The sequence below is a fragment of the Danio rerio genome, chromosome 6 (genome assembly GCF_052040795.2).
Source record: "Danio rerio strain M-AB ecotype USA chromosome 6, GRCz13ab, whole genome shotgun sequence".
NCBI classification, from domain to species: domain Eukaryota; kingdom Metazoa; phylum Chordata; class Actinopteri; order Cypriniformes; family Danionidae; genus Danio; species Danio rerio.
The window spans coordinates 3,250,438-3,265,096 of NC_141026.1; the positions used below are offsets into that span (position 1 = coordinate 3,250,438).

The following is a 14,659-nucleotide window of genomic DNA, read 5'->3' on the forward strand; positions in this document are numbered from 1 at the left end:
AGAAATCTGGAAACCTGTAACCATTGACTTCCATAGTAAGAAAAACAAAAATACTATGGAAGGCAATGGTGACAGGTTTGCAGCATTCTTCAAAATATCTTCTTTTCTGTTAAACCTTTAAGACTGTCTTTACTCTGAACACTAAAAAATATATTTTGAAGAAAGCTGGAAACTTGTAACCATTGCCTTCCATAGTATTTTTGTTTTTCTTACTATGTAAGTCAATGGTGACAGGTTACAGCATTCTTCAAAATATCTTCTTTTGTGTCCATTAGACACTCTTAAAGGTTTGTAACCACTTGACGGAGAATACGCATGAGTAAATTTTCATTTTTGGGGTGAACTACCCCTTTAAACTGTTCTTTATTCCATGTTGTTGTGGGTTTGTTTGTGAAGTCAGCAGGAGTGGTGCTGGTCTGTCATACAGTAGTGCAGTACAGTACATTAACAGGCCAGAAGTGCTGATGGTAAAGTGCTCTTACATCATTATTCCCATGAAGGACTTTGAACTTGATTACTTGAGGCCACTGAAACACGTGGTCATCCGTGGTGCATTATGAGACATCAGTGACTGGGTTCCAGCTAAAGTGCCCCATTAAGCTTTTTCACATATGACCTTTCCTGTAGTGAGTAATGCAGCTGTTTGCGAATGTGAAAGGTGCTCAATGTGCATCAAAGTCTAGATGAAAAAGAAGCAAGTGAACCCGATCTGCATAAAATGTGTCGCCTATGATTCCAGATTTAGTTCCTGCACAAACCAACAGGGCTAAAACCTATTGTGCAGAGCAGTTTGTGGTGTACAGAGATGCACTGTCAATGGGGAAGACTAACCTAAGAGCATGCGCACAAACCTTACACGTAGTCCACCATTGATGTTGTAACTGTTACGAGACGTAACGTGTCTGAATAGGGTTGACACAATGTGTCTGAATTGGGTTGACCAATCAGAACAGAGTGGAACTATCTGACCAATCAGAGATGGGACACCTGACCAGTCAGTAGAGAGCACAGCCCACTTACTAATCAAACAACAGTAAAGACATTTGACCAATCAGAGCAGAGTAGAAGCATCTGACAATTCAGAGTAGAATGGAGCTTTCTGACTAATCTGAGCCAAGATACCTGACCAGTCATAAAAGACTCTGACCAATTAAAGCAGAGACATCTTACCAATCAAAACAGAGTGGAATCATCTGACCAATTACAGTAGAATAAAGCTATCTGACCAATCAGAGTAGAATAAAGCTATCTGACCAATCAGTAGAATAAAGCTATCTGACCAATCAGAGCAGAGACATCTTACCAATCAGAGCGGAGTGGAACCATCTGACCAATCAGAGTAGAATAAAGGTATCTGACCAATCAGAGCAGAGACATCTGTATAGTCAGTAGAGAACACAGTCAAGTGACCAATTAAAGCAAAGTAGAGACATCTGACCAATCAGAGCAGAGTAGACCCACCTGACCAATTAGAGTAGAGTGAAACCATTTGACTGAGTAGAATAGAGCTATCTGACCAATCAGAGCCAAGACACCTGACCAGTCAGAAGAGAGCATAGCCATCTGACCAATCACATCAGAGTGGAACCATCTGACCATCAGAGCAGAGCGGAACCATCTGACCAATCAGAGAAGAGCGGAACCATCTGACCAATCAGATCAATCAGAAGAGAGCACAGCCATCTGACCAATTAAAGCAAAGTAGAGACATTTGATCAATCAGAGAAGAGCAGAATTATCTGACGATCCAGAGCAGAGACATCTGTTTAATCAGAAGAGAGTACAGTCATCTGGACCAATCAAAGCAGTGTAGACCCAGAGTAGAATGGAAACATCTGAACAAGCAGAGTAGAATAGAGCTATCTGACCAATAGGAGCAGAGACATCGGATTAGTCAGAATAGCACACAGCCATTTGGACCAATCAGAGCTGAGCCACCTGATCAGTCAGAGCAGAATCATCTGACCAATCAAAGCAGAGCGGAACCATCTGACCAATGACAGCAGAATAAAGAGCTATTTGACCAATCAGAGCAGTGGCACCTGACCATTCAGAAGAGAGCACAGCCATCTGACCAATCAAAGCAAAGTTAGAGACATCTGACCAATCACAGTAGAACTGAAAGTAGAATTGAGCAGTCAGAAGAGAGCACAGCCATCTGACCAATCAAAGCAGAGCCATCAGACTGCTCAGAGTAGGGTAATTTGACCAATAAAAGCAGAACAAAACCATCTGACCAATCAGAGCAGGCTTTCAGAAAGGCGGGGTTTAGAGAGAGAGAGTTTTGATCCCTGATCCAACCATTTCAGACACTCAGGGAAAAGAGCTCATGCTTAATATGAGAATGAGTGTTTCTTGACCTTGGCTGTCCTGTGGGACAAACAAACCACAATTAGCATGAATAGAGGAGAACCAGATGACAATTGAGCTCCATCTCTTCATCCTTCAGTCAGTAATTGGTGGTGATGTGGGTTTCTGCTGATTCCTGAACTGATGATGATGATTTCACCTGCATATTTAAAGAAACAGGGCCTTCTTTTGTTTTCTTCAGGTTAATCTGGGTTCAGTGGATTGTGAAGATCAGAGTTTTATTTAAAGATGAACATGTGAGGGTGACGGCTTTATAGTTTTTAGTTTGAGTCTAAACTCTCTCCTTTCTCCAGGCCGTCCTCAACCAGAAGTTCACAGACTGTTTTGTGCTCGTCTTCCTGGACACACAAGCTGGAAAAACTGTGAGTTTTAATCTGTTGTTCACCACAAAGCTAGCAATGTGAGCTAACCAAATCATATGGTTAGTTTTGACTTCATGCACAAGGTCTCATCTCTTTCCTCCAGAGTCTGAAGGTGGTTTTCCGGGAGCCGTTGCCAGCGCAGACGCAGTCGAGCAGCAGTCCTCCACCGCAACTGGTCTCCATGTACCATCATCTAGAGTCGGTCATCAACACGGCCTGCTATAACCTGTGGACGGGCCTGCTGTGACACTGCAAACAGTGCTTTTCCGACTTACAGTATTTATCTTCTATCTAAAAGCTCTTAAATCAAGGAGCATTTTCTGAATTAGTCGAGAGAATGAAAACACACAGCTTTTCTTACTTCGATTTGTCTGGTGTCTAGTCCAAATATATGAATACTCTTAAATCAAGAAGCTTTTTCTGGACAAGCAAAACACTTCAGATTTGAATATTATTGAGGAGTTCAATTAATGATTGATTTAAAAACACCAACAAAACCACCAGTACACTGCAAAAAATGCTTTTCTTACTTAGATTTTTCGACTGGTTTCTAGTCCAAATATCTAAAAACTCTTAAATCAAGAGGAATTTTCTAGACGAGCAAAACATACTGTCTTGTTTTAAGAAATAATATCCCAATATTAAGAAACAAGCAAAATAATCTGCCAATGGGGTAAGCAAAATAATCTTGTTTTTCCTTTTGACATAATATTATTTTGCTTACCCCATTGGCAGATTATTTTGCTTGTTTTAAGGAAAAACTCCATTAATATTGGGATATTATTTCTTAAAACAAGACAATATGTTTTGCTTGTCTAGAAAATTCTTCTTGATTTAAGAGTTTTTAGATATTTGGACTAGAAATAAGTCGAAAAATCTAAGTAAGAAAAGCATTTTTTGCAGTGTAACCAGTGTTATGAATCTAAAGATGAACACATCCAGTCATGTTCTTGTTTTAAGAAATAATGTCAAGATTACTGCGAGTTCCTTAAAACAAGCTAAATAATCTTATGTCTAAAGGCAAAACCAAGATTATTTTGCTTATTTTAAGGAAAACTTACTTATTATTTCTAAGAATAAGACCATCGTTTTTTTTTGCTTGTCTACAAAATGCTTTTAAGGATTTTTACATTAAAAACAAGACAAAAAAAAATCTAAGTAAGAAAAACTTAGTGTCGTCCTGTTTTCAGAAATATAAAGTCATAATGAAGTGAGTTTCTCATTAAAACAAGCTCAATAATCTGCCAATGTAATAAGCAAAATAGCTTTATTACAAAGTAAAAACAAAATTACTACTTATTTCCCCTATTGGCAGATTATTGAGCTTGTTTGATGGAAAAACTTCATTCTGACTTCTTAAAACCAGACCATATTTTTGCTTGTTGATTTAAATATAGATATATTTGTGCTAGATACAAGACAAAAACTTTAAATAAGAAAAGTTAAAAGGAGACTGAGATCTGAAGCAGTCTCGTGTGTGTTCAGTCGTCACATTTAGTCCTCATTCAGTGCTGTGAATGATCCACTTGTTGGTTTTGGTGAGGACTAGACTGGTTTTGCCATTGAGGTAGTCCTTCTGTCTGCTCTTTTCCTCCATCTCTCAGAAGATGATGCTTTAGATTTGTCTTACATGTCCAGTGTTTTCCCACAAACCACCTGCTGATATTTTTTTTGCCCCATAATGCACCACGTACACTGCAAAAATGTGTATTACTTCAAGTTTTTGTCTTGTTTCTATTCCAGATATCTAAAAATCCCTTAATAAAGAAGCATTTGCTAGACAAGCAGAAAATACTGTGTTGTTTTTAGAAATAATAGGTCAAAATGAAGTGAGTTTTTCCTTCAAACAAGCTCAATAATCTGCCAATAGGGGAAATAAGTAATAATCTTGTTTTTACTTAGTAATAAAGTGGTTTTGCTGACCACATTGGCAGATTGTTTAGCTTATTTTAAGGAAAAACTCACTTCATTTTGACTTTGTATTTCTGAAAACAAGACGACACTTAAAAAAAAAAAATGATTTTCTTGTCTTATTTTTAGTCCAAATATACAGGCAAAAAATTGACTTGTGTTCAGAAATATTAAGTCAAAATTAAGTGATTTTTTTCCTTAAAACAAGCAAAATAATCATGTTTTTGATTTTTTGACTCGTTATTCCTGAAAACAAGATTTTTTGGATGTCTAAAAATGCTTCTTGATTTTTCTAGATAAGAAAAAAAGTGTTTTGTTTCCAGAAATATTAAGTTAAAACGGTGTGTTTTTCCTTAAAACAAGCAAAATAATCTGCCGATAGAAAAAAATTCTCATATCAAAGGGAAAAACAAGATTATTTAGCTTACTCCACTGGTAAAATAAATAGTCTTGTTTTAGGTTTGAAATAAGATTAAAATACTTAATCTTAAAATATTTGTTATCTAGATCTATATTCTATAATCTTATATAAGTATTAACGTTACTTTTCCTCGCCCCACTGCAGATTATTTAGCTTGTTTTAAGGAAAAACTCACTTCATTTTGACTTTGTATTTCCAAAAAAAAAAAAAAAAACGAGACTGTAAAAAAAATTAAGATTTTCTTGTCTTATTTTTAGTCCTAATATCTAAAATATCCTTATAAGCATTCTGTTAACAAGCAAAAAAAAATGGTCTTGTTTTCAGAAATATTAAGTCAAAATTAAGTGATTTTTTCCTTAAAACAAGCAAAATAATCATGTTTTTGATTTTTTTGACTCGTTATTTCTGAAAACAAGATTTTTTGCATGTCTAAAAATGCTTCTTAATTTTTCTAGACAAGTAAAAAAGTGTTTTGTTTCCAGAATTATTAAGTTAAAACGGTGTGTTTTTCCTTAAAACAAGCAAAATAATCTGCCGATAGAAAAAATTCTAAATAATCTCATATCAAAGGGAAAAAGAAGATTATTTAGCTTACTCCACTGGTAAAATAAATAGTTGTTATAGGTTTGGAATAAGATTAAAATACTTAATTTTAAAATATTTATTAAATAATATATATATAAGATCTATATTCTATAATCTATCTATAATCTTATATTAGTATTAACATTACTTTTCCTCACCCCACTGCAGATTACTGAGCTTGTTTTAAGGAAAAACTCGCTTCATTTCATCTCAGTATTTCTGAAAACAAAAAAATATATATTTTATCCTAAAATGCTTCTGGAGTTGAACTTTTTTAGATATTTGGACTAGAATCAAAAGAAAACCATTTTTACATTTACTTTGTTGTTGTTGTTGCAGTGTATTAGTTTTCACTGCCATTCTATCATCTCAAAAGTGCCTTTATCTTTATTTTCCTTGAACTAGTTGTTCACACTGGACACACGGGCATCATGGGAAACCCTTGACGCATGAAGGAAACCATTGAAACTCTTTAAATGACAGAAATTGAGGAATGTTTTACTGTTTTGTTTCTTTAAAGCACACTGGATGTTTTTCAACAGTAGTTAGTAATCTGTACATTATGTATATAGAGGCGGATTTGTAAGAAACAAATGCTTAACAATAAATCTTAAATTAAACCTCTGACGTCATGTTTCTGAAATGAGAGAAATTAAGTGCTGAAAAGCATGCGGAGGTGAAAGATTATTCCAGTGAGTGAAACTGACGGTTCATTTGAAGCATATTTTAATCTTGTGTGGCCTTTTAGAGCTGATTTAGTCACGTTCTCCTCCATTTCGGCTTCTCCAGTATTTTCGGAGCCACTCCAGACCGGCTTCAGTCGAACCTGGACAATAATATTCACAAATATAAATCAGCAGAAACTCAATTTTCACAATCCTCTGTGTAGCTAATGAACAGCAAAGCCTGGAAATGAAGCCATGAGGATTTACAGCTGTTTGTTTGTTTGTTTGTTTTTTAAACACATTAACATTTTTTTTAAAGGAATTGTATTTGGTACGTCACTTCACTTTGTGCAACTTCATTTCTATTTAGATGTTGATCTTTGGTCTTGGTTTGTGTGCAGTAGACCTGTTAACAAGATCTCATAGATGTTTTGTTTTGGTGTTTTTAAATTCATTTTATTTTGAAAATTAAAAACAAATGAAGAACTAAACTGATTACGCTACAAACTATAAAGACATTTAACCAAAAACATACCAGAAATATCACAAAAAACAGATAAATATAGTACACCCTCAAATTAAATGAATATGAATATCTAAGGAGCTGATCATAAGTTGGTTTACAACATCAGAATCTTTTCAGATTAATGATTTTGATGAATATTAAAGTATAAAGTAATCAAAAAGTAAATGACATTTAGATTAATAAAACATTATTGAACTCTACCGGTTTAAAAAACAACAACTAAAATATAATATTAATAATAATAATAATAATAATAATAATGATAAACTAATTATTATTAATAATATTATGTTGTTGTTAGCAAAATGCAAAATTGTTTCTGTAATGTTTAATACTCTTATGATAATATTACAAAATGTTCATCATTAAAATGTCATCATATAATAATTAACACATATTAATATTAACGCATTTACACAAATAAAAAAAAAACTTAACTGGTTAAAAAACAAAACTTTTTATTTATTGTTTATTATTCCATTGACAATATTACATAAAATGTTAATCATTAAAAAGTCATAATATACTGATTATTTATCTAACACATATATGAATATTAAAGTATTTAAGCAAATCAAAAAGTAAATCACATTTGGACTAATAAATTTTTTTTTTACTTTACTGGCTAAAAAACAAAACTAAAAAAGAAATGATTACGTTATAAGATTTTATATATTATATTATATTATATTATTTTATATTATATTTTATTATATTATGTTATATCATATTATTTTATATGATATATTATTTTATATTTTATTTTATATTGTATTATATTATATTATTTTTATTATTATTTTATATGATATTATATTATTTTTATTATAATATAATATATTTTATTATATTACACATTCATTATTGTGTTTTTACTAAAATGAACATTTGTTTCTGCCTTTTTTTTATTCCTATTATAGTATTACTGTAAATGTTCATCATTAAATCATATATGATCAATATTAAAACTCATAATCAGTGAAGTGACCTTGAGGCTTGTATTCGCAGCCGATGAAGCCCTGATAGTCGAGCTCCTCCAGCAGTCTGAAGATGAAGGAGAAATTGAGCTCTCCAGGGCTGTCTGGCTCATGCCGATCCGGAACCTGAGCTATCTGGATGTGGCCTGATGCAAAATAATAATAATCAATAAGTAATAATAAAACTGGAAAACAGAAAGTATAATAAAGTAATATAACAATATAACAATATAATTTAAAAGCATTTTGTAGACAAGCAAAAAAAAAAACGATGGTCTTATTCTTAATATAACAAAATAATTGCATTTATTTTTTGTTAATATAGGCTGGAATACTAAAACAAACAATAAACATGATAAAATATAGTAAAAAAGCACAACAAAAATCAAACCTGAGCCTGTTTTTACTCAAAAATGTATTGTTTTTCTCTAATTTGTATTCAAGTTCGAAACTAAAATAACCAAAGACAGTTAAACAAAACTTGAAATAAACACAGAACATCGACAAAATATTACTACAAAATGTTCAACAAAAATACAAACTTAGAATGTTAATATTGTAAATATAGGAAATATTTTGACATTTTTATTTTATTTTGTAGAAATTTAAACAGAAATGTTTTATTATTTTATTGTTGTGGTGTTTGTGCATATGTGTATATATGTGTGTATATATGTGTGTGTGTGTGTGTATATATATATATATATATATATATATATATATATATATATATATATATATATATATATATATATATATATATATATATATATACCCACACACACACTAAAATAAACTTTCTTTATTCAGTTTTCTACAAAATAAAGTAAAAATGCCAAATCGCTACTACTAAAATTCATCAAAATAATACTTTTGAATGTTAAAAATTATTAATAGTAAAGATGTTGAAATATAACGTCTGTTAGGTTGAGACAGACTGCAGCAGGATTATGTATTACCGCAGTAACGGTGAGGTTTACCTGTCATTGGTAAGTATCTCCGTATATTGTGAGTTAAGTTTCCATCCATGATCTGCCAGTGGAAGATGTCCTACAACAGCAGAAGCAGACAAGAACAGTCAGTGTATGGAGAGTCTGAGGTGTGTTTTCTGCAGATGGATGGATGGATGGATAGATAGATGGAAGGATGGATAGATAGATAGATAGATAGATAGATAGATAGATAGATAGATAGATAGATAGATAGATAGATAGATAGATAGATAGATAGATAGATAGATAGATAGATAGATAGATAGATAGATAGATAGATAGATAGATAGATAGATAGATAGATAGATGGATAGATAGATGGATGGATGGATGGATGTGGATGGAAGGATAGATAGATAGATAGATGGATGGATGGATGGATGGATGGATGGATGGAAGGATAGATAGATAGATAGATCGATAGATAGATAGATAGATAGATAGATAGATGGATGGATGGATGGATGGATGGATGGATGGATGGATGGATGGAAGGATGGATGGATGGATGGATGGATGGATGGATGGAAGGATAGATGGATGGATGGATGGAAGGATAGATGGATGGATGGATGGATGGATGGATGGATGGATGGATGGATGGATGGATGGATGGAAGGATAGATAGATAGATGGATGGATGGATGGATGGATGGATGGATGGAAGGATGGAAGGATAGATAGATAGATGGATGGATGGATGGAACAATAGATAGACAGACAGACAGACTAATATATGAGAAATATGAGAAAACTAACCATCTGCATCTTGATGCTGGGATGATCCACTCTCTGCAGAATCTCAGCAGCTACACACCAACACAATAAAACATCAGTAAATGATCCAGAATCAGAAAACACACACTCAATGTTCAGTGTGAGAGAGTGCTGACCCTGATGTGGAGAGTGCAGGAAATATCGTGGGTCTGTGATCCTGCTGTTGATCGGCTCAATCAGACCAAGCAGACCTTCCTGAAGAGCAAAGACAAACTGTTTTTGGGCGATGAAGACAATTTTTGATCGTTTTTTTTTTTTTTTTTTGCAAAATATGTGACCTACAGGTACTAAAAGTTAGGTGTAAGTAAAAGAGTTTTTAGTGATTATTGATCAAATTAGCAGCATTGAAGAGTTATATAGTATAGTATCGTTTTAAAAGCTCTCAAATTCAGCCTTACACTAAATTACAGCATCAAAACCATCCAGCCAAACCACGGTATTAAATGTAGAGACCCGGTGGAGAGTTACAACATCACGAAATCAAAAACAAAACAAATGTTTCAAGCACTGTAGGAGTATTTCAGTAAGCATTGGAGGAAGACTACAATGATATTTATATATACTCATTTATGTTATATATTATTTTATGCTGTAAATAATAATAAATAAATAATTTTTAAAAATATGTAAGACCTAAGAACACAAGACTGCAGTCAATTAAAATTTGGACTTTGAACTTTTGATTTCAAATTTTTTAATTTAATTTTTATTTATTTTTTTAGTTTTTTTATTCTTAAATAAAGATTTGGAATTCTAAAACTTTGATTTAGAATTCTAAAATTGTGATTTTTAGTTGTAAATTTAGATTTGGAATTCTAATATTTTGATTTGGAATTCAACATTGTTAATTTAGAATTAAAAAACTTTGATTAATATTTCTAAAATTTAAATTTGGAATTAAATTTAGATTTAGAATTTAAAAAAAAATTTTTTTGTAAATTTAGATTTGGAATTCTAATATTTTGAATTGGAATTCAACAATGTTAATTTAGAATTCAAAACTTAAAATTAGAATTCAAAAACTTTGATTATTAACTCTAAAATTTAGATTTGGAAATCTCAAAAAATATATATATTTTTGTAACTTTAGAATTTGGAATTCTAAATTTTTTTTTTTTTTTGTAAATTTAAATTTGGAATTTTACAATTTTGATTTTTAATTGTAGATTTTGAATTGGATTTCTAATGACTTAGATTTGGATTCTATAATTTTGATTTAGAAATTTTAAGGGGGTCAAAGGTCACCTTGTCTAGCACACCTGCTGCATGCTTCAGATTGTGCACAAACGTATCCTCCATCTGCAGGGCAAGAGCGCAGCGTTCAGACCCCGCCGGGACCCTGCCAGCCATCAAGTGAATCCTGGAGACACACATGAACATCACATATACACCATCCTCATGCTCCACCGATGGAGAAAACACACCTCAGAGCTTCAGCAAGAACAGTTCAGCACAAATCTGAACATTTCAGTAAGTAAAGCTTCATGTCTTCCTCACAGCAGCTTCAGTATGCGCTTGTTTTATGCTTTATATAATATGAGTGGAACATCCAGCAGTCCACTGTGAATATAAATCAGCTGAAGGACTGTTATTGCTGCTGTGTTTTGTTCATTTGAGTCCTAACCAGACAACAAAAAGACAAAGCAGGAAAAGTGAGCTCTTCCATGCAAATCTCTGAATAAATATTGATTTGGATTTCTGTATGGTCGGAGTTTTCAGAAAGCTTGAGTTTCAGTCAGCCAATACTCCCTTTTTGTGTGGACAAACAGTAAAAATGTGTAGAAAAAAAGTGCATTTTTGAAAATACTCATGCTTGTGTGGACAGGGCTTTAAAGGGTCATGACACCCCCCACTTTCGGTTCAAGTCTACCTCAGAATTTTTTCAAAAGATGCATGATAATGGGCGTGGAGCTCTGTGAGCAAAGGGCAAGAGTGGGCGTGGCCAGCAGGGGAGAAGGAGGGGAGCGAACAACTGTTGTCAGTCGGCTCACAAAATGAGACACAAACCATGAGGAGACGCATGACTTTATAGCTAACAAAGTTAAAATGCAAAGAAACAAACGGTAATTTAATGCTCAGCTACATTTGTTATTTGTAATTTCATATACAGATAACCACAATTTATATCATTTTAAAGATAAGCATGTTCATATAAACACTATAAATGATGACTTCTCCCTCAATCCCCGGGTCTGAATGCAGACTCTCTTGCCCTGCCTATTTTAACCATTAGCCCTGTTGGTAATCTGGAGGATTTAGGCAAACACAGCAGCACGGTGATGTGTCTAAATGTGAACGAACTCCTGATAAAGGACAAAGTCCACAATTCTCTGTCATACTCGTACTGCTCTCCTGACAAAAATGCTTGCTGCACACAAACAGCTCTGCTGTATCGATCCTGACAGCATCGCGGGGAAACAGACACACAACCCTTCATGAATGGATGAATACTGTGTGCTGTGTGTTTGTGTCTCAGAGCTTGGCACTGGCAGGTCTGCCTTGTCTTCGTAAAGCACGTGCAGGCATGAATAATTAAGAAGCCGGCTCTTCTCATAGGATAAGAAAACTCCGCTATGAATAATAATGAGAAACCGACAAAAGCTGACAAACTGACAAATGCTCCAAATTATCCAGTTTACCCCACAATTACAGCTGACAGGTGCCAACATTGCCTTAACTGATGCTCAACAAACACAATTCTGTTAACATCTCAGAAAAAGTACTCGAGGGTTTCATGAACCTTTATGAACATGTAATTGGTGTTTGTTAAATGTGTGACCCCTGAAGGTCGACTGAAGTGTGTTCCTGAAGAGTATTAAACATCCTCACACTCGTACCTCGTGCAGTCGAGTGCTTTAGCGTACTGAACAGCCAAATCCAAACCCTGCCTGAACTCCTGCTCTCTCCCAGGAACAGCAGCCAATCCCAGATCTCCAGCTGACGCGTCACCTGCGGGAACACAGCAGCTGATTATTACTGATGATAACTATCAGCACTTAATTAAAGTGTCTATCCGTCTATCTAGTCATCTGAATATAGTGATCCATCCAGTCGTCCATCCATCCAACCATAGTTTAACCCAAGAATCCATCCATCTATCTATCTATCTATCTATCTATCTATCTATCTATCTATCTATCTATCTATCTATCTATCTATCTAGTCATCCGTCTATCTAGTCATCCATCCATCTATCCATCCATCCATCCATCCATCAATCTATCTATCTATCTATCCATCCATCCATCCGTCCATCCGTCAATCTATGTATCCGTCTATCTATCTATCAAACTATCTATCTATCTATCTATCTATCTATCTAGTCATCCGTCTATCTAGTCATCCATCCATCCATCCATCCATCCATCCATCCATCCATCCATCCATCCATCCATCCATCCATCCATCCATCCATCTATCTATCTATCTATCTATCTATCTATCCATCCATCCATCCGTCCATCCATCAATCTATGTATCCGTCTATCTATCTATCTATCTATCTATCTATCTATCTATCTATCTATCTATCTATCTATCCATCCATCTATCTATCTATCTATCTATCTATCTATCTATCCATCCATCCATCCATCCATCCATCTATCTATCTATCTATCCATCCATCCATCCGTCCATCCGTCAATCTATGTATCCGTCTATCTATCTATCCGTCTATCTATCTATCTATCTATCTATCTATCTATCTATCCATCCATCCATCTATCCGTCAATCTATGTATCTATCTATCTATCTATCTATCTATCTATCTATCTATCTATCTATCTATCTATCTATCTATCTATCTATCTGTCTAAAGTTTGACCCAAGCATCCATCTATTTGTCTATCTAGTCATCTATCTATCCGTTTATGGATCCGTCAATGCACTCGTCTGTTTGTCTGTCGTTCACTCGTGTGTGTGCGTGCGTTTCTTTCTCTCACCAGGAGGAGTGTTTATTAGCACAAACTCGAGCCCCGTCTCCTCTTTGGCTGTCTTTAACTCTTTCAGGTCGGTGTTGTAGAGCCAGGCCGCCTCCACCGCGCGGAACCCCGCACTCGCTGCGGCGCGCATCCGCTGCGGGAACTCCGGCAGCTCCGTGAACAGCCACGAGATATTCGCGCAGAACTTTAACGGCGCCATTAAACACGTCTGCAGCAGGACGAGCACATGCAGCTCGATGACACACTCTGACACACACAAGAAACCAATAACTAACCGAATAACCAAAGTTCAGCGTTTATTGATCAGCACGTGCTCACTGTGTTTACATCTTCAGCGATCAGCTGACTACGCACGTCACGTGCTTCTCCGCACATGCGCATTGGCTCATTTGAGGATCTTGCATTTAAGCCTACTTTTAGTTTTATCATTTGTTTATTTCTTTTATTATTTTATTTTTTATTTTTGCTCTGTTCTGTACATTTTGTGTTTATTTGAATTTCTCCTTTCACTGAATTTGTGTTATACTGCAATTAAAAATCTTTTATTTTTATCTGTTTTTTTATGTTAATATTATATTTTATTGTACCATTATTGCAACGATTTTTAATTTTTTAATTTAATTTTAAATTTTTAAAGCTCTATATGTTTGCTTAACTTAAAAATGGTTAATTAATAGAATAAATAATTATAATTATTATGTATATTTATATAAAACATTTCTAAATGTATTCAAATATAAATTGGACCAAAAAAACAAACAAAATAGTAAAATAAATAGTCAAAAAAATTATAATGAAAAGAAAAATCAATAATGTTTTCATTTTTGGTGCGATTGTTACTATATATTATTATTATTATTATTATTTAAATTAGTATATGTATATTTAATTTATTATTATATTGGGGTTTTTTTCATTCATTCAGATATATTCTTTATATTTATTACAACATCTATTTTTCAATATTTATTTATACATTTATTTATAGCTATATTTATTTCTACTTTTTATTATTTATTATTTAAATAAAATTTTTATTTAAATATTATATTATATTTATTATTTACATTTTAATAATAATTTATATAATTTAAATTATATACGTTAAAAATATTACAAAAAATAAAA

General features: G+C 33.5%; 2 protein-coding genes across 24 annotated transcripts in view; one reads left to right on the forward strand and one right to left on the reverse strand.

Annotated features, from left to right (window-relative positions):
- The window catches only part of szt2 (SZT2 subunit of KICSTOR complex), a 174,630-nt gene extending 168,361 nt beyond the window's left edge, over window positions 1-6,269 (forward strand). For 16 of the 23 annotated variants that reach the window (XM_087256034.1, XM_087256036.1, XM_087256035.1 and 13 more), the window contains 2 exons: window positions 2,664-2,732; window positions 2,836-6,269. In XM_087256034.1, coding sequence (XP_087112160.1) covers window positions 2,664-2,732; window positions 2,836-2,979 — 213 coding nt within the window. In that variant the 3' untranslated portion in view covers window positions 2,980-6,269. 23 annotated transcript variants of the gene reach the window in all.
- On the reverse strand, window positions 6,009-13,888 carry hyi (hydroxypyruvate isomerase). The gene is made up of 8 exons (NM_200334.2): window positions 13,532-13,888; window positions 12,424-12,535; window positions 10,832-10,946; window positions 9,703-9,781; window positions 9,569-9,618; window positions 8,798-8,867; window positions 7,829-7,963; window positions 6,009-6,475 (listed from the first exon to the last, which is right to left on the reverse strand). Exons 1-8 carry the CDS (start codon window positions 13,728-13,730, stop codon window positions 6,405-6,407), a joined length of 831 nt encoding a protein of 276 aa, NP_956628.2. The 5' UTR covers window positions 13,731-13,888; the 3' UTR covers window positions 6,009-6,404.
- Window positions 13,889-14,659: the final 771 nt, after the last annotated feature.

Coding starts and splice junctions, on each gene's coding strand:
- hyi (NM_200334.2), bottom strand. CDS start 13,730: ATGGCGCCGTTAAAGTTCTGCGCGAATATCTCGTGGCTGTTCACGGAG. Junction 10,947..12,423: donor AAAGCACTCGACTGCACGAG/GTACGAGTGTGA, acceptor GTGTGTCTCCAG/GATTCACTTGATGGCTGGCA. Junction 6,476..7,828: donor CTGCGAATACAAGCCTCAAG/GTCACTTCACTG, acceptor ATTATTGTCCAG/GTTCGACTGAAGCCGGTCTG.